Source organism: Rhipicephalus microplus, chromosome X (genome assembly GCF_043290135.1).
Source record: "Rhipicephalus microplus isolate Deutch F79 chromosome X, USDA_Rmic, whole genome shotgun sequence".
Classification (NCBI taxonomy): Eukaryota; Metazoa; Arthropoda; class Arachnida; order Ixodida; family Ixodidae; genus Rhipicephalus; species Rhipicephalus microplus.
Genome location: NC_134710.1, coordinates 221,478,097 through 221,502,998, shown reverse-complemented (window position 1 = coordinate 221,502,998; position 24,902 = coordinate 221,478,097). Strand labels below are relative to the sequence as shown.

Genomic DNA, 24,902 nt, shown 5'->3' with positions numbered 1-24,902 from the left:
TACGTGGGGGAGGAAGCTACGCTGCCGCCGCCACTACGTGGTCGGACCGTGCTGCCGGTCCGTTCCGGCTGCTGCCGAGGCTTTCTAGCTAAGGGCGCCATCGGTGCACTGGCGGGGGTGACGCACTCACCGAAACAACAGTATTAAGGACTGAAAGAAGGACTGAAAGTTGTTGTGCCGATTGATCTCTGTGTCAGGGTCAAACCTGATATTGCCGAAAACCTGCGGGCACGGGGTCAAGATGAGAACACCAGTGTCACAAGGGATGTTGTGGGCACTGCGGTAACGCGCCGCCTTGGGGAAAACCCGTGCGCAGCCGTGGCCTGGCCCCGCGTGGGACCCTCTGCCGGCCACGGCTGCTCGGCAGCTTGTGATCACACAAACATAAAAGCACTCTCATACATTTCCCTCCGCTATTGCGAAAAACCAGTTGCGTTTCTTTTTTATCCTTTTAAATGCGCATTACCAATAAAATTCCCCGAAAGTTTGCGGCACATGAAGGGTCAACAACTGCATAGCCAACGCATTCAGTGGCATTAAGATATTGAACGCTTGGGGACATTAATTAGTCGACACAAGGTCAATTTTTAAGTGAACTTAGCTGACCACAGATAACATACTGCCTTACCATCAGCATCACTAATCGATGAGCGTTGATTATCAAGTACCTTGAAACCGAGTATGTTGCTGGTGCAGAATTTAACTGTTCACCTATATGTTTGGGACCGACCATGGGATAAGAGATGCTGCTAATAATCCGTCTCCTAAATGGCGAAGAATACGGCACCCAGATAATCACGATTTATGATCACAATGAAAATTCAAATTTGGCTTCGGGTACTTTCCTTTTTCGTGTTTGAGATATATCACCCATATATGAGCGTCAAATGCGTTCAGCATACCACCGACCATAAATGCAAGCATTTTTTTTCACATTACGTTGCCGCGGCAACGTCCAGGCGGATACATATTCAATGATAACGTGCGCCTTACAATTACGCAACGAGAGCACCTATATTTCGCGAAAGTAATTTTTGTTCATTTATTTACCAAGGTAAACAAGCGCTAACAACACAACCATTATTAAGAAATACAGACGTTCCTAGGCAAGACTAACTTGCAAGTACTTCTTGTCTAATTCTTACAGTGCATCGTATTCAATTCTTACTGAGTATTATATTTTATACTCAACTTTACAAGATCAATTTGTGGATATGATATGTAGATATGACACTCAAATATGACACCATTTTATATGCAATTAAGGTGCACATATCTGACGCTTGGAGTTCATTCCTTTACGCGATGTTGCAAAAATATTCTTCAGATATAGCACGGTTACTACGCCAATGAGTTGTCGCTGTGGGCTAATGCGTGTACAGGTGCCCCAAAAGTAAAACGTAGCACGCGAGGTGAGGCAAAACGACGCGAAACTGCATGCCAGCACGCTCTATCAGATAAATTGTTCTTTATTTAAAAACGGAAATTATGGCGCTATCTTCTGGCCCATTTCCGTTTACAAATAAAGACTCACTTCTGTGATAGAGCTCACTAGAATGCAGCGTTGCCTAGTTCGCCCACAGCTTACGAGCTGTCTTTTACTTTTGGGGCACCTGCACAGATCAGCGAACACACTCACTCAAGTGTCACTAATGTCTGTGATAAGGCAAGTATGAGATGATATTCAACATTATGCAATCTATGATCGAACCCATAGTGCAGTAGAAAGAATTGACGTTTACTTTTGTGTCCCGAGCATGTTAGTCGATTGTCAGCAAAAAGCGTACGCAGGTTAGCGTTGGCATGCGGTGAAGTTAAGATAGGTGTTCACGTGCTCTTCCTTGAAAGTCACTCTAAGAGATTCAAATAGGGGTTTACAAAATTTGTAGCCTTTGTCAATTTCGCTGAGAAGGCTTTCATTGAAGGTGAAGTTTTTGGATAAATAAGTCGATATGTTATCCTGTCTACTTAAAGAAGATCAGGCAAAATTGACATCCTGTTCCACTGAATGCATTTTATCAATTAATCAAACAAGTGTTGGGCTTTGGCATGCTCATAACACTCACAAACAGACATAAGCTAAACAAACACCTCCACCACTGAGCAGTTTGTATATGACTGATCGGGGCGAATGGCTCCGTGGTTCAATTAAAAGAGCTACCACAGTGAAGTTGCAAAAACGAGTAAACAGAAAAAAAAAGTGTTCAGTTGTGACTCACCTGCATGCCGATTATGGCGTAGATGAAGAAGAGCATAGCTATGAGCAAGCAAACGTAAGGCAAAGCCTGGAAGAAAAAATACAGATATGTAGAAATTAACAATTTTTGATAAGTAACTTATTTGACGACAAAAAAAAAAACGGGCCATAGTTTGGCTTCACGGGGGATGCCAGGAGAGCATGCTACGTGGATACATCGGCCATTTGGTGTGCTGCTTCGTAGGCGAATGAGAGCATAAAATTTCATGCCATCATTTTGTTTTGCGGACAAATCTGTTAGCGGACAAATTGTTTTGCGAAAAAATGTTTTGCAGACACGAAGGACACGTTGGCGCACGAATCTGTGGTGTTGTCGGAGTATTGTTGACATATGGGATCATTCTTCACTGAGGATGATCACCACAAAGAGCGGTGTCAAAGGTCATAGCAGTGCCAGTAGGCACGACTACTTTGGTCAGTTTTCAATAAAATATGGAACTGAAAATGGTGCTGAAAAAAAAAAAACAACAAGATTGCTTGAAAGTGTCAGCACACATTAATACCACAGAGTCGCAAGTCGTTGCTTTGGCGGAAAAGTGGCTGCTTCGAATTAGTTGCTTGTTGTCCAATTTTTTTTTCGGCACTCCAAGTCACTCCGCAATCGCTAGTCGTCCTTAGTCGCACGACGTATGTAATGACGTAAATGTCCCCTAAGTGCAACCGATGTGTTTCACCGTTAATCATTTTTATGCGGCAGTCTCCAATAAAATATTATATCGACCAACACGCTGCACTTTCCTCCCCTTTCTGTAACTGCAGGTACAAGCAATGAACGCCGACGGCGTGACAGTAAACCTCCAAAGGCATTTCACGTTGATGTTACACTTTGAATAGTTAAATAATTGTTGTATTTACAAAGTATTTATCGTAAAAAAGTACTCACTATAACAAAACAAAACATACTTACTAGGTTTCTTTTAGTGGTGCTATACAAGTATTGCTTAACAATACGTTAACACAACCGTCTTCGAAGTCTATGAGCTTTTATTGGGCAGTGTACGTAGCATTCTTTGGTAGCGATCTTAGTAGAGTAACGGTTCACTCTCTCCCATTACCACTACTGAAGGCACATCAAGAACATAGTCAGTAGAGCGACCACAGGACCCACGTTTCCAAACTTTCCAGGCCATAATTATGAAGCTGGTTTACTTTAAGTAGCTCAGCTCCTGATATGCTCTACATCGCTAATTTTGCACACATCCCTGACCACAGGAGCGTGCACCGTCCCTATTTCAAACATGTATCCACTTATATTATCATAGCGAGGCAGTGATAGACACTAAGGTAGAGAGGTGTGACTACTCACTTTGAAAGACTGAATGAACGTCCAAAGGAGAATTCGTATGGTGTAGCCCTGCCTGAGAAGCTTGATCAGGCGGGCTGCTCGAAATAGCCTTAAGAACCCCACACTGAAAAAATTCAGCTGGAACGTAATGACAGAGTGATGAGTGCGTTTCTGAAGGTACTGAGAAACTTCAGCATGGAAAAATATGCAACAACTAAAACAACAAGAACAAAAATGTATAATATAAATATATAAATAGAACAACGAGGTTCACGGACCACTTTTCACAGTGACATCCTCGCGTGCCATGCCAAGCATTGCATTACATATAAAATTTTTCTTTTGTTATTTGGCATGCACACGTAATTTTGTGAATTGATGTTGATTTATTTAAACATGGGTTGTAGTGATGCCTGCAGTAGCTGGAGTAATTTGCAAGAAGACCTGTTTTACTTACCCCCGTCTCCATGACTAGAACATCGATGATGCTTCCGATAACGGTGATGAAATCAAAGGTATGCCAAGGATTCTTGAAGAAGTTCTTTGTTTTTTTTTGTAGAAACGAGAGGACAAGAAAGACGATTGTAAGTGACTGAAAATCTCTAGCGACACAGCATGCATTCATGCATCGCGGCACTTTCGTCGTGCTTCATATTTCCACACGCAAACTTTTCACGGCATTCGATATGGATTCTTGATGCTCATATAAAAGCTATACACAAACATTTTGTTCAGAGGGGTGTTCAAATTAAGGTGCCCCAGAAGATGTTGTTTTGTCTTGCAGAAGCTATTGAGGGGAAGCCCCGTGCAATTATGTACATTAAGTTGTCCGAATTACGGTCATATCCGATGCCCAGCTGGCACAGCCGATCGATGCCTTGACACTGCGGATGATATTTCCGAAATGTACAAACCTTTATTGCGTGACATGTCAAGTCGAAATAAACCATCATGACACAAGATCAGCACCGACAAAAAAAAAAAAAAAACTGCCGGACTATGTTGTGCTTGCTTACAGAACATTAATCTCGGGTGAGGTTAAGTGGCTGTCAGAGAGAAAGGTTATCCAGAGGAGATTTCCTGTTGGTTGCCTTGTCGTTTCACATAAGAAAAGGAGAATGAAAGAAGACAAGAGTATGACGATACTAGAAAATCAATAAAAATAGTGGGAAGGTCCAGAAAGAGCACAAATGCATTATCAATACGCGAGCTGAACAAAAACGCATCTGTGTCCATCAAACATCGCATTTACCTAGACATTAGCGGTACTTCCATAGCTTTTGCAGTGTGCAACCACGTTCACAATATACGCACCGCATCAACGCTAAGTTTTGAAAATGCGACTTGAAGCTGTTAGTGTGGGGAGCCTGCACTGATGGCAGTGCCTCAGCGCCTAGACAAACTTGACTTTGTCTCTTTGTTCTTTCTTTCTTTCTTTCTTTCTTTCTTTCTTTCTTTCTTTCTTTCTTTCTTTCTTTCTTTCTTTCTTTCTTTCTTTCTTTCTTTCTTTCTTTCTTTCTTTCTTTCTTTCTTTCTTTCTTTCTTTCTTTCTTTCTTTCTTTTTTTCTTTGGCGCAGTGTCGTAAGAGGATGCATGGTGCAGCGCTGAAAGTAGAACGAATTGGTGAGTATCCGCGGTTCAAACAGCAGTGCTCCGAAAGAACAAAGTTAATGTAGGACGAGCAAACAGTGAGCACCAAACGGTAAGCAGCTTATTCTGTTTGTTAGCTCACCTGCGTCTTTGTCATATGTGCGTACTGCTGTTTCAATATCATGCTCGAAGATCGGCGAAGCATTGCTTCATCCTTGAGAGTCATACTTAAGCACATCGAGAGAGACAAATGCGTGAAAGTGCTTCTAAAAGCATTTTGTATCACAATGCTTTAATGACGGTTCATCAGGGGTAACATACTTGTATGCACCAATTTTTCGAATGAAAAGCTGTCGGGGCACAGCACTTACACGTGACGACATTGGGAACATAGCATCCACACTGTGCAAGCATCAATTTTTATTTGTTTTCACGATGAAACAAAGGAGTATGGGGCACTACGTTTTGAACAACCCTCGAAGATGCACAGAGATCATGCAAAAGAACAATGTCCTTGTATCTAATCATGAGAAAAAAAAAGAACATTGCCCGTTGCACTCCAATTGAAGCATGGTATTAATGCCAGACAAAACGTGGCTGATTCCTGAAGCCCTAAACATAAAAGAGAACCCAAGAGTTAGTAGGAAACTCTTGGCTTCTCAAGAGTATTTTGCTGCATGTGCAACGGTTTTATCTCAACTGTTTATTTCATTCTACAGTGAATAACCCTCATTACCCCCTTTCTTATTTAGGAGTAGTTATTCAAGTTTTCTAAATTTACTCAAGGCTTTGAGTTTTGAAGTCATAGATGCTTATCAAGACAGACGCAGTTAATGGTTCCTGGGTGTATGATATGCAGCGCACGCACTGACTTGCGTTCAAGAAGGCCAATAATAATTGACAGAGAATTCATGTACTACCTTCTCGGTCCTCTCCTCAGTGATCACGGGTCACTGAAAATCCAAAAGCGCCTGTGCAGCAGTGCAACATGACTTGTTTTCTCACTTTCAGTGTTGCCAAAACAAAACAAAAACAACAAATAAAGAACAAGCCGAAGGAAAGAATACATTCAACCAGAATAAAATTAAAGAAATTTAAATGGATGCTGTCAAAATGAAAAGACATCACTTCGAATCATAAATTGGTCAATAGGAGGCTAACAAAGTTGAAGGTTGTTACTGGCAAAGGCTTTTCAATATTGCTGGCACAAAAATTACGCCGCTTAACTCTACTCGAATATAGTTTTTGTTGGCACGTTCCATGCCGTCAGCCTTGCAAATACGCATTATGACAACCATATGATTATAATATTTTCTTTGTTTTTACTTCATTAAAAGTTGAGAGGCGAAAACTGCGCACCGAGGCTATTCACGCTCACGAAGTGGTGACTACCGGAGTCACGTATTACATCATGAGAGATCAACATGCCCGCAAGAGCTGGGCTAGCGCTGGCTGACTAAAAGTGGCAGGAAAGAGCGAACCGTCAAACAATTCTTACCCGACTCACGCATGCCATCTCGCATATTATCTCTGGTGAAGCAGCGTTATCATTACCTGAACGAGTGTGAAGTGTGAGACATAAGATCAGCACTAGCGCTGGGAACTGAAACTAGCGATAAGTGCTGGTGGAGTGACCATTGGGCACTTTCGGAATACGCTGCTTTCATAGAAATTTCCCGCATGAATATCTACACTCTTAAAATTTCAGGAAAAAATATCTGGGTCAATGCATAAAAGTTTTAATTGGACCACTTCACGAATAATTTTGCTAATAAATACTAATTAAAAAGTTAGAGACAAAGAGATACCGAGATTCGGTGAGAATTTGGTATCTACGCTACCACGATAACAGTGCTATGAATAAAAGTAGATGTATGAGCCCCGCTATGATTTCCTTAGAACAGGATCATATCATTCTAACATCGAGTAATTAACTGCCATTTCCTATTAACGTCCTCTGTAACCTACCCTTCTCCATACCACCATGAGTTGCATCGGAATACCTTGCACGATGCTGTCTCTGAACGCGCGACAGTACCTCACTTCACGTACTCTCTTCTTTTTATGAAATACGACTGTTATTTGGGGCAATGATTCAACTTTAGGAAGTCGTGTGCCAGCGGGCAACATCATTTCATGCTCTCACTGCCTATTGGCTGAACCAGTTGATTGCTTCCTATAATCTCGTCCTGCACTGCAGGGATGCTCTAAGAGTAGTTAAGTCATGATCCGATCGAATTGGCAGCCACAATGTGCTAGCTTATGAATAAGACTTAAATTCTCGCACGACGACGGCGAGAACGCTTTCATTCCATATACGATATTTAATATACCACATTTACATACATCAAGTATCTGTATTCAAGTTCCGGAACTCGCGTTGGTAGCATTCAACCAAAATTAGCAAACAGACAATGCTGAGTTAATGAGTGGATATACTATAAGAACTCTGCGGTTAGAAGAATGCGATAAGCTTGCCAGGAGACAAGGTCGCCATTCCTGATCTCGTAGACATCCTGATCTCGTAGCTTTCATTTCTACGACGTGGCTATTCCGTGTTCGAACAGGAACACTCTCTGCACTAGCTCACGTGTCCTCACTGTGCTTTGAACATCGTTAGTGCTGCAGAATGCTCCATATTTCTGTGCCTAAACTTCAGAACGAAGACGTGAATGCATCACGAGGAACCCCGGTGTTCAAGAAAAGTAACTCTCCTCTATCTGCGGTAGATGGAGAAATGCTATGGCGGCAACGTAAACTTCGACTACCGCAAAACTGTCGCGACACATTTTGCCTGTAATACCATCATCGTCTTTAAAACTGCGTTAACAATACACAACCCCTCATTTCTCTGTGTAGACACCATCGTAACTATGGCTAAATTGTAAATAGTGAAAAATGATGAAGTCGGACAACTTGTTGTTAGTAATTTTAAGGAGGCTCTTCAAGGCAGATGTGCGTATATGAAATATGCAAAATGAAGAAAATCTAAGCTATCGCTCACAGTGTTTGTGAAGAAGGACAGGGGCACGGCTATAAAAAGAACGAAAGTACATATCGCCTGCTACCACGAAGTGATAATATACACGTGGTGCTGTTTACTTTGCCATTGAGATAAATGTTTAGGTTTCGTTTATTGTTTCGTCTAATTCTGATGGATTCTCTCTACCGTCGCTGATACAATGTTTCACTGAAGTGCGCTCAAAGTACTACAGCCTTCATGGAACTTCACCACACGTCTATATTGTGGCCATTAAACTGAAAATGCACTATTAGATCATTTATAAGGAAATTGGCGTTGTTTATGACATATTGTGAAGCTTATAAATGAATTCTCACGACTACCTATAATAGTCTTTAAGTTTAAGGAGAATAATACGTTGTTGAGTTAACTTTTCTAGCTGCTAATAGCAACGTAAATAGTGACATTAAATATAAATTAAATAGTTTGGATTACTGTCCGGAACTAACGTAGAAAATATTTTATCTCTGTATACACTATAAGTCAGAAAAAGAACAAAATAAGCGGAATGAATTCGGCAAGAAAAAATTGTAATGCAGAAACAAAGGAGGTTTCCTCGTTATATGTATATGAGACTATGATATTGTAAATATTGCTGGTCCTAACAGAGTGCCCATGATGCAAGACTATCAAAAACATGACTAAATCATGATGAAATATGGAGAAAATATCTCATCTGCTGACTTTGCTTTTTTTATCCATTTTCATCACATGCTTAGCATACACTGCATTGACCACCCAACCCGGTCTTTGTACACGCGGTTCTGTGAGAAACACGACTTCAAGTACCCGTGTGCTCAGATTTGGGTGCACGTTAAAGAACCCCAGGTGGTCGAAATTCCCGGAGCCCTCCACTACGGCGTCTCTCATAATCATATGGTGGTTTTGGGACGTTAAACCCCACATATCAATCACGACTTCAAGTATTTGCTTTTTTGTTCTTGTAATAGCTTTGATTGAGTTGATATGTGAGGTTTAATGCCTCAAAGCCACCACATGATTACGAGAAATGCCGTAGTGGGGGGCTCCAGAAATAACTACCACCTGGGGTTTTTAACGTGCGTTCAAAACTGAGCAAACGGGCCTACAAGAGTTCCGCCTCCATCGGAAATGCAGCCGCCGCAGCCGGGATTCGAACCCGCGACCTGCGGGTCAGCAGAGCAGTACTTTAGCCACTAGATCACCCCGGCAGGGCTCTCGTAACAAGTTTGCACATTACTTGTGGCAGTTCTGGAATACCAATCAATTGTGATTACTTGAAAAACAATATACGAACATCACTGTTTTTGTTTTTGCCCACAAGTGATGAGCACTACACCCAGGAACCGTCTACTGCGGTGTACGCACACAATATGTGCTTGGCTTTACTAAGACATATGCGAAAGTACGATCCCGCCAGCATCATGTCCCTCACATATGTCATCGATGCGTGGTCATAGAGTTTTCTAAATATACATTAGAGGGAACTCCGGCGCTAGTGTCTACGGGAGCTGCAACGCACGGCGCTTCAGCGAGCATGGGAATGATGGGTAGTGCACAGATTTGTCTAATATTCGTACTTTTGGCTCCGTGTGTGTTCGTGTGGCTTGGAGTTGTTTTCTCACGAAACAAAAACCAGCAAATGTTTAGTGGTTGCGCTTCACCACCTTATTATTTTAGGCTTACCATTTGAAATCGGGTCACGAAGTTCAAAAGGGTTCGTTCTTTTCTTCAAACCAAAACCAGCAATAAACGAAGCCGCAAGTGCAATTCGCCGCCCGCAAGTACGAAGACTAAGCAAATCCGTGTACTACCCACATATTCCCATGGTCACTGGACGATCGCAGCGCCAGATTCTCCTCTAGTTACTTTTAGGAAACTCTATGTGTGTGGTAATGTATAGCAGCAACCTATAGCCGCCGGGCTGATTAACCTTGCCAGGAGAAACAGACGTCGCTTTTTGACAGGTGCCTGTTCCTTTTGTTTACAGAAGAGCGATGGCGCACCACTGACGCTGCGAGGCGCAGCCATCACGCTGTGCAGTATGCTGGTGCAAATGTAATAATGAAAGCAAGCATTCTCTAACCAAAAACACGTGGTGAAAGAGAGCGACTGGGATTGCTGTTCGAGGGGAACACCGAAAGACAGAATTTCACTTTAGATAGATCGGCGAGCTGCAGTTAAGACGCGGCAAGAAAGGTCCAATTTCCATAAAGTTACGAGATTACAGTAAGCGTGAAGACGCACTGTCATATTCGCATAAGCGCTTAACATGGCGTACCGAACTTTGGGAAATATTGGTAGAAGCCACTCACTGCTGAGTAAAAAAATGATTACGCAGCATACGGAAAGTAAAAAAGAGATTTGAACCTGAAAGCTTTTTCGGCCATTCTTCCTAAGAAAGAAACGTTCTCAGGTATGCCGAAGGTAACGAACGCACTTCACGTCTATCGTAATGACTTCACTGGCTCTGGAGTTTCAGGCGAAAGAAGTTCAGAGAGGCAAGGCTATCTTTCTAAGTAAGATTTTCACCGCCACTAAGTAGCCTTCCGGCATCATGCCAACGCTAACAGAGTATCAAAGTAGTATTGTACCAACTTAACATGGTGTAATGTTTGCACGTGTCCTTTTCAACTGATCTCGCTTGCCAATAGAGCCCGTTTTATTTTGTCGCTTTTTTTTAGATTACATCGGTTGCTATTCCTTACAGCAGCTTAATCCACATTGTAGGAGTGTGTAATGCTGCAAATATCTTGAAATTCAATGCCATTTGCCTAGCCCATGAATCCTTGAATCTGATCTCTGCATAGGAGTAACATCGTTCGCTACTAGGCACTTCGTACAAGAAAGAACAATAGTTTGAAAAAATACCCACAGCCTAGTAATAGCAGCAGGAGAAACATTTGATGTATTATAATGCAAAAATTTTATTTTTTGATCTACATTTGATGTATTATAATGAAACAATATCATTTTATGACCTACTGCTACCCATTAACCTTTAGTCTGTCTGAGCGAGCGTGCCGTGGGTGACGTCCGGGCAATATATGACGAAAACGAAATGGCATGATGCGGGAATGAAGTGGCCGACGTGACAGAATGGTAGCGCGCGGTCACCGATAAAGAGGGTGAGAAAGCTTTTCTGCCCTTCCCAGCAAGGTTAGCTAACGCGAATGTGGCCCCATTAAACGGACCGCTTCGCAGAAGGGGGAAATGGCGAAAGAAAGAGCGAGAAGCGCGGCGGTACAAGGAAGCTGCGTGTATTGTTAGCTGCGCACACTTTCAGTCACCACAGCAGAAAAAAGACAGAATGAAACTAAACAAAACAGAACGATGAAAAATGATTTTCCCAAACCTTGCATCCATAAGCCATGAACTTGAATATACATTCCAGCAGGAAAAGGATAGTGAAGGCCATGTTTAAGTAGCTTAGTATGTCGGAATATAAATCGCTGGCATAATGGAACTAGAGGTCCACCAGGAGGGAAGGGAAGAAACCAGAAGGACGGTAATGAGCCACCGAGGAGGAGCGCGACCCCACAAAACACCCTGTCCCGGCAACGGCCGACGGCGGACGCTGCTTCCGTAGCGCGCGTCCGCCCCGCGATGATGCAGGGCCGGAGGATGGGAGCCAGGAGGCAGCGTCCGCGCCAGAGGTTCTCCACGAGGCGCCCCTTGGCTAGCGGCTCTGTCACGCGCCGACCAAGTGCATGCGCGCACAAAGTGCGTCATCAGGGTGTCCTACCAGACCTTAAAGAACGTCACCGGATGACGGCGCCGCCGAATGCCCTCACCGGACCATCTGGAATACTGCACGTCGTGTGCATCTGGAAAAGTTTCTGTGGTTTGTGACATAAGATTCAAGCTTTGTTTCTTTGTGCGGAGATATTTGTTTTTCATTTGCTGCATAATGCATTACGCACGGATGCGTCGCGATTCACTTTTTTTAAGCGAGTAATGAATGTCTACTTTACCACATGTAATGATGTCTTCTGAATTGGCTTATTCCTTTTTAAGAGTTATGATGCTTCATGAAAATTCGCTCGACCTTAGAAGGGCAAAAATTTAAAATTGAGGAGCGCATTCAAGCGTGAATGCAATGGTTTAAACTTTTCGAAGCACTGAGAAGGGTATATGTTTTTTTTCAAAGCTTCGCTTTTAGTGCAAGTTGTAGACCGCCCTACCATAATTAAATGCAAGAAAAGCCTACGTTTGCCACACGTGCGCCTTATAATAAAGTTTTGATTTTAGAATAGGGGCTGGCTTCATGTTTTAGCAGCGAGCGTAAGCTATGCTTCCATATTGTCAGGCTGTGACATTCTTTAGTGCGCATGTCAATGAAAGTTGGCAGCGTACAACCTGAGCCCGTTCTAAAGTCTCTTTATGTTCAACCTTGATTTTTTTTTGCTTCGTACACGCAAGCTGCCGATCCTCCATTCGTCGGTAGATAAATAAAATAAAGCAAAGTATACCTTAAGCGTTTGCTGGTAGAAGGCGCCGCGTTTCAGTGGAGCACCTCAAGCAGGCTCTAGGCTTTCTCCTGGTGTTTGTCACGTCGGGGTTGTGACGTTCGTCCTACATCAGGGTGGTCGAGAAGTGTCTGTCGCAGCGCTAAGGGCCGCTGTCTGCCTCACGAGGAGACAGACCCAAGGGGCGCTTCGTAACCTTGTCGGCGGCGATGCTATGTGCGCAGAAGGCGCTGCCCCCCTCCCAAGAGTCATTGTTTATGACGGCGGCAGCAGTAACGTGCAGCGATCATGCCCAAGAAACGAGCAGGGCGGCAGGCAAGCGTCCGGCGACCCGTCGCAGGTGCTCCACACGGCAGCAGGTGCTGAAGATGCTCGGCATGCAGTTTGGCGTGCAGGACATGGGCAGGCAGTAAGTGGGATGTTCCCAAGAGAGCAGAAAAAAGGGCGCCTGACCAATGGGGCTTCAACTGAGGGTCTTGTCCCGACAATCGGGAATGCATGTTGACGCACAGCGGGATGGCGAGGCATGGTACGCGCGCCTACCGCGACTAGCCCACAACAACCCCTCGCTGTCTACAAGGCATCTGCCAGCGGCACTGCGGGGTGCTCGATGGCAGACGCGGAAAGAAGCACATAAAGTGGACTCCGTAGTGCGCGACAGGGATTCTTCAAAGGGTGGACTGAGGGGAACTGAAAACATACGCAAACTTAGGAGGAACAAAAAGAAGCGGAAACACGAAGGGAACTAAAACTACCGGCGTTATGTGAAAATGAAAGAGGGCAGAGAGAGGTGAAGCATGGACGGGGAGCGGTGTGTACATGTGGGACAGGTAGAGACGCCACTCCTGACGGGGCCTTCCATGGTGCGAGCGTCGTGGTCCTAGAAGATGCTTAGAATGCTGCTAGCACAAACTCATGTCACACTTTCACCATGTCACATGCAGCAAATTGCACCCTCGTTCAAGGGAAGCTAGCTCAGTTTTGTTTTATCGGACGACACCATGAGGACCACTGCAGTTGGCAGGCTTCTGGCCCTCGCATGGCACAGGAGCGCATCGGGCTGCTTACACAGGCCTGCTCTCACCCATCCGCTGGTCTACAGCGAGGCCGCGGCCGAGCTTAGGGGCGGCCGTGCTCTCTCCGCACATGACCGGGCGGTGCCGCATGCGTGCGCAGCCACCCGCTACAAAACCGAGGCGCCTACGACCTGAAAGGGTGCGGTTGGGTACAGAGCAGGCCTGCCAGTGGCGCCATCTGTCGTGCTGCCGCCACTGAGCTGACACTGAGGGACCTTTCCAAGGGGCACTATAGTCACCAGCGAGCAGCCCAGGGCAGCGTCACAGCAAAAGACACTAGAAGCTTCTCGGGCGGCGCTTACTGCCCAGCTTGCAACAGGAGCTACACTTCTAGAAGCCGACGGGTCCAACCAGCGAGCTGCGCGTTGCGAGTGGCCGCAGATAGCTGGCTGTACCAGTTGGCAAAGCGCTGCCTAAGGCGGGAGCCTTACCCGGACTCCAAATGCGGCCACCTTGAGAATGCATTCAATCGTGAAAAGCGCGGTGAAGGCAGCGTTCATGTAGTGGAGCGTGTTCTTCAGCGTCTTGCTTTGATTGTAAAACTAGCCGCCGGCCATGAAGAGATGCACAGGACCCCAACCAAGGAATAAGCACGGGGGCAGGGTCACAGAGAAAGAGAAACAAAAGCCAAGCAAATGAAACAGAAATAAACATCCTTCTACAGCAATGCTCTCCTCGGAGGCTACAACTACGGATTTCGTAATGCAGCGCTGCCCTTTGGCGGCTGGCCTCCGCGGGCGGCGGCGGCCCCGATGGGGACAACGCGAGTGCACTGTCGCGTGTTAGTGCAGCAAGCTGCGCCACGTGGGAAGAAGCGGCTATCGCGCCTGGCATGCTGAGGTGCGCGTTTCTGGGCCGCCGCGTGGTGAAGGCAACACGTGTTGTCACGGCTCTCCGCCACACACAAACATTGATGCCCTGACCTCGGAGCCATGCACAACACGCACGAGTTTGGCTGACGACTGGGCCGGCCAGGAACGTCATATTCGCCCACCACTTTCAGTGTCAAGTGACGGCGATGCGTTACACTGAGCGGACTTCAGGACGAGTTGCGACGCAGGCATGTGCATACTCGGTGTTGTTTGCCACCGTCCCGTTTGAAAAATCGGTAGTCCACCTGAATAGTCTCGTAGATACCAAATAAATCTATTAACACGAGCTTTAGCATCATCTTTAATATTTTTTGTTTACTTTTTCCAGTTTTGGGCCGCAGTGTGGCAAGTTACGCGTGCTAAGTCATGCATATTTGTATGCCTATACATTACCTCGTTGTTTCAAATTTTTTGCCAAAACTACACTTTAGAGATGCGAAGACAAGACAAACCTTCCTTTACTTGCCGAGTAATTGCAGACGACTTCACACCTTCTAACCATTCCGTTCTTTACGCCTTGCGCAAGCTAACGGTACGCAATTTTTGAGCTGAAGTGTTTCTTCAAGCAGTAATATCCTGCGCACACTGGGCTTATTAGGCAAAGCTTACCCTAGTAACTAAACAACTAGTGCTACACTTCAGAACGTATTCTAACTATGCGGCTTGAGTGCACACATTTCTAATATTTCCGCGGTCACTGAGCGCGTGAACAGAACATAATGTGAGTTGAGCATTGGGCAGTTGGGCCACTAATATCTGCTAACTTGAAGCTTTCTTCCTTACTCAAAGTTGCCTCAAAATTTAAAGCGTCTAGAATTCTGAAGCGTGAGGGCTCACATTCTACTTCTGGTAACGTGCACAGTGACTTGTGAACGCTTGAATGAAAGTGTTCAATACGTTTCAGGGCTGACAAAATGAAAATTAAGATTAGTCACGTGCTCGATAAACATATACCAGCTTGGAAGGACAGATGTCTTAACATAAATATTTTATCTGCGAACAAGCTGGTAGTCGAACTTACGAGACGGTGAACAAACGGTCATCGGATCGCATTTGTCGACGCAGTGATTCCGGGGACAATGCTCACATTACATCCGTATTCAGGAACCAACACAACCTTAAACAACCTCCACTATATTACTCTGACAGTCATTGTCTCTCGTAGTTTCCGCCAATCATTAATTACACTAGACTTTCTCAAAACTGCACGAACACTTGCAGACCAGTAAGAATATTTACTATGGATTGATGAAGGGGCTTTTTTTGTTCTTGTCAGTAACAAAATACATTTTCATTGCTTCAGACGTTATAAGAAGGCTAGCCACGTAATGCACTGCTAATATACTTATATTTACTCGTTCTGCGTGTAATTTAGCATTGCCGTGAGCTGACATGACTGAAAAACTGATAAGCGACGACTGTTGTTGCTTCAGAACGAGCGCACGTATTCGGCGGCGTTTCTTTCTTTATTGCTGCCGCACGACTGAAGCAACACTAGAGCTCAGCTGCAATATAACCATTATCTTATACGCATTACGAACAGGAACGACAGCGTACAAGCAAACAGTAGGCAACGTTAACGCCCCGAACACACAAATTCCTTTAGGCAAAATTAGCCACGCTGACACCAAAGCTCATATCAATCTACGAGATTTCCTCGAGCCAAGCTTGCATGACGTTTGCAAAAATAACAAATACTAAATGCATCTAAAACTCGCAGCAATTATCTATTCAACAATGCTCTGGTGAGCAAGCACATTTAGCTTGATCGGCGTTTCTAAGGGCAAACTTACTGACATTTTAAAAAATGTAAAAAAGGCAAGGAGAGAATGCTCATGTTTGGCTGGAGCTAAGAAATGATGTGTCCTACTGATAAGTAGGCACTGAGTTTGCTGACAACGAAAAATCTGCAAAAATCAGGAAAAATATCTGGGTGTATATATTATACTGTGGTTGAATATCTGCCTGAAAAAAAGTGATGCTATTTCTATTAGTTCTTATTAGCATAGCTTTATATGTCCATTTCTGTAGATTATTTCGCATTAAAATTGTATATTAACGTCATTAGAGCGCGTATTACTGTCATCTGAATCGTATTCTGAATAGGACAGCGTAGCATAATGCTACATTTAAAAGTATGCACTAGGCATGCAATTCCTGTTTCGCAACGAAGAAATCTGCGTAAGTAACATACAAAAAGAAAAAAAAACAGATACACGCTAGGCGAGCGCTTAGCGCAGTGCAAGACCTGTTCAGAATCCTCACTTCTGCATGTCTTGTGAAAGGCAGTCTACGTTTATACGCCTTCGTTAAGACGATGTTTGCAGATGCTGGAACACTGCGTATGGAGGATGAATGTTTATTCGATTAAGCTAACTTACTTGAACGGCACTGCTGTAGTAAAGCAAATTAATTGTCCATTAGAGAAAAAAAAAGCGAGACGGGGAAAGAAACGATAACATTTTTCTTCTACACCTGCTGTCGAAATTTTCTGATTTTGATTGATATGTGGAGTTTAACGTCCCAAAACCACCATATGATTATTAGAGACGCCGTAGTAGAGGGCTCCGGAAATTTCGACCACCTGGGGTTCTCTAACGTGCACCCAAATCTGAGCACACGGGCCTACAACATTTCCGCCTACATCGGAAATGCAGCCGCCGCAGTTGGGATTCGATCCCGCGACCTGCGGGTCAGCAGCCGAGTACTTTAGCCACTAGACCACCGCGGCGGGGCTGCCAAAATTTTCTAAATTTAGTCAAGGCATGAGTAAGCAAAGGTGCCTTTCTGATTCCACGGAAGATTTTTTTGGCCTTAAATACACATGAACAGTTATACGCATGACTTCATTTTATTTACTGTAAAGTATGAACATGGCTTCAATATTTGCTAGGCTACGAATGCAATGAATGGCGTCGAGAATTTCACCAAGGCTTGCCAGGAAGCTAATCGGTATTGGATCACAGTGAATACTTAACCAAGAGACAAGACTAACGACAGGACAAGCACAAAAGTGCGGTAACTTTCAAATACCTTTAATTGACGAAAGCGTGAGAAATATATGGCCCAAATTCGAAGGACGTTTCTGATAAAGATTCGGTCCTCACACACGCGTCATGAAATTCAAACGTATCTGTTGATTCGATAGGTGTTTGTATAAACCGCACGCCTTTGCAAAATGAAAATTATTTAAAGGTCAGCGCACATGTGGGGTCGTACGTATACCAGATTTTTTTCCCTACGTCTTCATGCGCTGTTAAACATTCACCATTGTCATATATCATGCACTTCTGGAAGCGTTGCCATTTATTTCCAACTGATACAACGGCAATCATACGGGTTTTACTGAGCGCCAGATAAGAACAGTGGCTCCCTAGTAACCGACATTAACGAAAAACACGAAAAGCTGAACAACGCTCTTTCACAGCTCTTTATGGTCAGGAAGCGACTGCCATTATTTTCATCTACGGTTGACATCACATCGGTCAAGAACAAGCTGGATTTACAAAACCAGGGCTGTGACACAGGCCGCAAAGTAGGCATAATAAATGGAAGATTATCTCCCATGGGCCTGTGCTCAATACGGGACAGCAACCTTGTCTGAGACTACGCTAGTGGTTACAAATGTGTTTCAGCCGTACCAACGCACCAGCCAGAAACAACGGTGAATTTCGCACTACGGAAGTAGACCTATTCGTAATACTGCCAGTATCATAGCCAGCCGGCGGTCCATGCTTGAGCCAGAATTTTCAGATGTGGCTTTGCCGAACGCATGCATGACTCAGGACAGAAAAGCATCTTCCAGAAGTAGCAATTTTGCAAAGTGTTTAAGCACTCGGACAGTGCTCGGACTATGTGCGTGGAGACCGGGAGGGGATACATAGAAGGCTCACCAGGTTGACTAGTAGTCTGCAAAGTATGAGCCCAATGAGACTGAACGTGGTGAGATAATAGTGGCAGGCAAGGTGAGCCGTCGAAAGTTCTTTAATAAACGCGTATGCTGGCTCTTCTGCAGAAGAACGTTGCCACACACAGCTAGACAAGTATATAGACGCGTGAGGTCGCCCTCACGGACGAAAACCTCGGTCCCTGTTCCGAGGCTTCATATTCTAACAAAGCGCCAGTGCATTGTCCTGGCGTGAGTACGAAGATATGAAATATCAGCTAAAAGCAAGATATCAGTGAAGGTTTTCAGAGGCCTACTTCAACAAAAATCAAGCGTTTAGGAGGCTTGGTTTCTGAATACGGAATGCTACGCCGCTAGACTGCGGCTCCTAAAACAAGGCGAGCGAGGCAGATATGTAGCGTTTTCTTATTCTGGCTACTCGTCTCGATAGGTGCTGACAATATATGCTATCATATGCCTGCTTAACTCATCTTACATAGGCAATATTCCGTTCCAGACCTCAGCCGTACTACTGCGAAACGTGCAGTTCCTGATAACCAGTTCTTGACAGCATCGGTGAAATCGTGTTGCCCATAACGCGACAAACTTTCATGTGGGCGTATCTTTATGTTCACAGCAATGCTCACGACATGATGCAGCATCGGTCAGTACACATGGCTTTACGCTTTTTGGAGTTGCCATGGGTCGGATAGGCTCCGCGAGCTAACGGTTTCAAGCGGCTCTTGTAAGCTCTGTCTTCAAAGTGTGCATTCCTGCCAGGCGGCAGATGGCTCTCACTCCTTAGGCCAGGCTCAATGAATGGACGGGTACCTCGTAACACATACGAATGACCTCAGCACACATGTAAGCCATTAGAAGCTGGCCAGTCAGCTTTCATTGTGGTGTTTTATCAAGTGCGTCCGTCCATTGCTTATAGAATCTGAGCATAACTATATCTAAGCGTGAAGCTTGATTTGAGACAAATGTCAGCCTCTGGCATTTCTGCCGCCATCTGTCGGAGCTTCGAGCTGCTTGAAACTCCAGGCAACTCTAAAGAGCGTAACACAGCAGCATGCTCTGCGTGAGATGTGTTAAGTGAAACGCCCATGCCGGACACGAGGCTCAGAGTTGGTCCACATTTGAGAGCGACAATTCGAGCGGCTCGCAAACGAGCACGCAGTTAAGATTATATACAGACAATGTCGAGCACGTCCTGCGTGAGACCAGGGCGCTGAACCTCTGGGCGGGGCGTCGGCATGCAAGCGTGTGATGCACAAGTGACAACTGCTGCGGGGCCTGGCATACCCTTCACGGAGTTCCGCAGATGCCGCTGGGGTCGCAGCCCAGCTCCATGCCATGGTCACGGACGGCGCGCGCGTACTGCACCGCACACAGCGCCAGCCGGACAGAGTGCCAGTAGACTGTGCTGCTGTGCGTTGACGAAACTATACGCTTCCTATGCGGCGAACGTGCCGTGGAATAGGTGACCATTAATCCCTCACTGCTGTTGTTCTAGTGTGAGAGTGACAAAATGATGTTGGGTATCACGACAACGCATGGCAGCACAGAATCAGTGCCTCAAATGAAGAGCGCTCAATCTCTTGTTGCAAGTAAACAACACACAAAATGTCAACTCAACATGCAATACAAACTGACGCTGATGTGCAACAGGCGCCCGTAATGTCGTGGGCATTCGGATACATGGGTGTCACTCACCGTCTGTGATATTAAGCACAAAACTGCCGTTATGTCGACGGCATGAGCGACTTTTCTCTTCTTCTCTCTCTCTCTAACTCTTATTCCCCCTTCCCCAGTGCAGGGTATGCTACCGGGCTAAGGCAAGGTTAACCTCGTGCCTTTCTTTCATCCTTATTCTCTCGCTCTCTTGCTCACGCGGCCGACCACTGCGAGTGTGGGGTACAATCGATGGGAAATAACATCGATGTTAATAACACTGGATTAGTGTGTGGGGTGAAGTTGAACGACTGGAAACACAACGCTTAGGAGTTTCAGAATTTTAAATAGGTGTACAAGTGGTTCTTTTCCGAAGCTACAGCTAGCCCCGAAGTGAGCAGTTGTTCACCAACACAATAGACAATTGAAAGAAAATTATTTTGTACCCATTGGGTATGTGTCATATCACGGATTTAAATATTAGCAAACCGCATACGACTGCATATCCGCCGAAAGGTCCAATCAGCTCGTGACAGGGAAAGACCAGAAAAGAAATTTCCAATGATATCAGTTTGACCTATCATTTGCTGTTGCTGCAGAAAAAGTGAACATCCAAAAACAAAGACGATTTTGTCGGCATGAAGCATCGCCAAGTGCATAAATAAACTTCGATTCTAGTAGGGGCCACGTTAACTTTCCCACATTGGTGAAATAATTACGGATTATGGTGGAAGTCCAATGTCCATGCCAATGTGGAGGGGCACCTATGCCGCTTTTGAAACATATAGTCGCTGAGGAGTTTTTCTTTCTCATCTTGAAAGAGTTACAAAATATAATAAAAAAAGTTATCAGACATTTGGTGCATCGCTCGAACAAACTTTTGGTTACGGGTGTATTCAGCCAGTGTGCACCATATTACGTCATGGATGATAGGCGCGAAGCAAGTATGGCGTGTGATTGACTTCGAGCTGTGGAGACTACACTTTTTTTTTCTTTCTTAAGGCCGATCATACACAGAAATGCAAGTTCGAAAGTTGTGCCCGTAACTTTATATGTGAAATTATTCACAAGCCGCCAAACCTCCTGCTAGTTGTTACATAATTTATGATAGCTTATATTGTATCCGGCTTCGAACGTGGCACCGCGTATTTTTGTCCGGCAGTGTTCTGAACTCCGCGTACGTCTACGTCAACCAGGCATATGCAGTGCACCAGTTATTCTGCGACTAACGCAATATAGTGAGCGCGTCGTTTTTGAGCAAGTACGAATTTGAGCCTCCTGTCCTGCAAGCAGGGATACGAAATCCCGCTATTCCTCATCCCGGGAAAAGCACAGTTGCATCAGTTGGCGAACCCGAGGTTTCGAACATGGAGTCGTCCGCCACGGCAACGTGGCTAGGACATGGCAGTGTGGCCATGGGTCCGGTATCTCTTGCCGCCATGACAACGTGGCTAAGACATGGCAGTGTGGCCATGGGTCCGGTATCTCTTGCCGCCATGACAACGTGGCTAGGACATGGCGGTGTGGCCATGGGCCCGGGATCTCTTGCCGCCATGACAACGTGGCTAGGACATGGCAGTGTGGCCATGGGCCCGGGATCTCTTGCCGCCATCACAACGTGGCTAGGACATGGCAGTGTGGCCATGGGCCCTCTTGCCACGTGGGCCGCTCGGCTCAGGTAGTGTGCAGTGCGTGTGCTGCGGGCGCCTGTGCTGGTGCGGCTTTGCGTGCGTCTGGGCCGCGAGCAGTGTGCGCGTGCGCGCCGTGTGACCATGACAGAGCAAGCACTATGTATATATGCGTATATACATATGTAAGGGAGGAAGCAGGGCGGGGCCGCATGCAAGGGCGGCGCGCCCTTGGCCGCCGAGCCCAGCCGAATTCGGACCCCGATGCACACACCAAGGGGGCCTCATGCAGGCCGCCGCCCGCCGCCTCATGCCGCATCATCAACATGATCAAACCAAGAACTCTGCGGCGGCAAGTGCGATCGCGCGACTCCGAATGCACATGGTCGCAAGCCGGGGTCGCGCGGCCGCTGGTCACCGCGACTTCGCGACACGGCTTTGTTCAGCGGGTTAATTCACTGACAGTCGGACGAGAAAGTTGCAATTCCTCACTTACCTTCATCATGAGCAGAACGGTGTTGAGCACAATTAATACCATGATAAAGTATTCAAAGGGAGTTGAAACAACTATCTTCCACACTTTGTATTTAAAACTGTCTTTGTTCTTTGGCATATACCTCTGCAGTGGCTTGGCTTGAATGGCAAAATCTATACAGGATTTCTGGAACAGAAGAAACATGACAAGTGTTTTGTATTTGCCGTGCGCGCACCATCAAGTGCGATAGCAACAAATTGTAATGTTATATGAAGTGAAGCCGGCAGCTATCTCTTTGGGATGCGATCTCACGCAACTCTACAAAATGCTAGTGTAAGAAAATGCAGCCGCCCTAGGTACACTTTCCACACCCTCTGTTGGTGTTGAGAACCCAGCACGCAGGATGGTATACAAGACGTCCACCGACGGCTGCCCAGATATCCAGATAACACGCGCGCCAGCGACGGCCCCGTTAGGGAAATCAAATGTCGCAGTTGCTCCTCGGGGGACCTCTTTGCCCACCCTCCTCGCGTCTTTTCACACTCGCTAAAGACGGGCGGGGACGTTTACTTTCTGTTTGAGCATTTGACGGCTGATCTAACAAGCAGTAGCATGTTATCGTATGCGTCTAAGAGCGACGCGTAAATGGGCCGGCTTGTTTATTCTCTGCATCAACCGCGTTATTCGCATCTACTGACGCGCTATTATTCGCGGGTGGAAAGTAAGATGTGCTGGGGGATCTTATAAATTCGGACTTCATACGTGACATGACGCTGACGGTGCCGGCGATGGCGAAAACCCGTCGAGACTTATCGCAATAAAAACCAGAACATAAAAATTGGGGACGCTAAAGCTTCGCCTTTAGGAGCTGAATGCGATATCGACACAGTGCTCCTAGCGCGTTTTTCAAACACATAGTGCATAAAACCTTCTATTTGCTATGCACCCACTACGTGGCCTTAAGGTAATAGGCACAGTAGCGTGTATGCCTTTTGTAGAGGGGTACCGGCTTTCAACCCCGGAGCGATTACGATAATCACACATTCGGACGCCAGTTGGCAATATGAGATTGTACCACGCATCATTACTGCAATATTTTATGTTGCATTGCGAGCCATGTACACAGGACGCATGTGTTTTTGAAGCATGAAAGCTACTTTCACTGCATTTCCAAGCAGAGGAAGTTCTTTTCACAGTTTACACAGGCAGATGCGTGGCCGTGTGGTAGAACATCCACTTGCCATAAACGATCCGGGTTCGATCCCCACTTCGATCCAAACGACCCTGGTTTGGTCCCCACTCTGCTCCAGGATTTTTTTGTCATTTAATTATTTTATTTGCATCGTTCTCAATTTTTTGGTCACGCATAAGATAATTTTTCGTTCACAATCAACGACGTCGATGACGACGACGCCGTCGCCACCGCTGACGACGCCAGAATTTCCGCGAAACAAGCACTTTAACACTATCGTGTTATTAATATTCATAAGAAAGTAAGACATGTGTTGTGAACGGCTCAACGGAAAAGGATGCTCTTTTGGTTAAAGCTGCCGTAAGAGTTCTCTGTCACATTGCGTATACGACGTCTTTGTAGGACGTTCTTCTTGTTCTTCATCTTTGCCATAAATGTATTGATTATGGTAAAACAAAGCCAATTTTATATTTTTAGTCTCAAATCTCAAACTGTGAGCCAGCACTTCGGCCTATTAGTTGGTCTAAAACCTTAGTATAAAGCGCAGGAATAGTGTAAAACTCTTGTGCTCATGGTGCAGTTTTGGCCACCTTGTAAAGCACAAGCCCAAGTGGTTGTTAAAGTAACACAATAGCTTCGAAACTGCATTCATGCCAACCTTTGACGGCGTTGTTGTCCCCGACAACCATTTGATTGCTGTCAGGGATGATGACGGCCGAAGTAATTTTTTATTTTGAGAACAGAGTCAGAGATTAAATGCGCGGCAGTGCGCGTGCGCGCGTGTTCATACTACGATTTACAACAACGTAATAAGCAAACGTGGAAAAAGAAAATTGGTTTATGACCTAACCGGGGGAGTGTTAACTACGTTCGACATTAAGAAGAGCTCACCTGGTTTTTGTCAAGCTCGCCTTCTTCGAGCTCTTTCTCACCCTGCTCTTGAAAAGTGATGATGATGAGTGCTACGAAGATATTTACAAAGAAGAAAGGGAACACGATGAAGAAGACGACGTAGAAAATGGACATCTCAATTCGGTATCTAGGCAGGGGCCCCTTGCCCTCGTCCGTGGAGTCCATCGAGTTCTGAAGCACTCTGAATAAAAAAAAAAAACTTGTCAGTGGGCGACCAGCAGGAAGATGACATAAGGTTCTCGTTATGAGCGATTACTCAGAAACAGGCTTGTCAAAATATTGACTTTTGAGAAATAAACAATTATCGACAAGCAGCCAGTGCTATAGTGCTGGATCATTTTAACAGCCCTCTTGCAGTGATCATTCAAAACTTCTCTGACTGCCGTGATCTAATGCTCAAACTTGATGTGCGTTTTAGAACGTGGTGAGAAGGCGTCTATACATTCAACAGCTGTAAGTGGTGTTATGCAGGTATGTATCAAGCTTTTCCTCAAAACCCAAGTGTTTAAACATAATCTTAGAAAAAAGCGTTCTGTGACGAACAGTACATCTCGTGCAGTCGAATCCTGGTCAAGCTTATTGCCG

General features: G+C 45.3%; 1 protein-coding gene across 2 annotated transcripts in view; it reads right to left on the bottom strand.

Annotated features, from left to right (window-relative positions):
- cac (calcium voltage-gated channel subunit cacophony) overlaps positions 1-24,902 on the bottom strand; it is a 664,159-nt gene that overhangs the window by 29,577 nt on the left and 609,680 nt on the right. The window contains exons 31-37 of one of the 2 annotated variants that reach the window (XM_075878685.1): positions 24,297-24,498; positions 22,235-22,399; positions 14,110-14,220; positions 4,000-4,083; positions 3,564-3,680; positions 2,220-2,285; positions 131-222 (exon numbers count right to left, since the gene is read on the bottom strand). In XM_075878685.1, coding sequence (XP_075734800.1) covers positions 131-222; positions 2,220-2,285; positions 3,564-3,680; positions 4,000-4,083; positions 14,110-14,220; positions 22,235-22,399; positions 24,297-24,498 — 837 coding nt within the window. The remainder of the gene's footprint in view (positions 1-130; positions 223-2,219; positions 2,286-3,563; positions 3,681-3,999; positions 4,084-14,109; positions 14,221-22,234; positions 22,400-24,296; positions 24,499-24,902) is intronic. The other variant, XM_075878684.1, reaches the window with a different exon arrangement.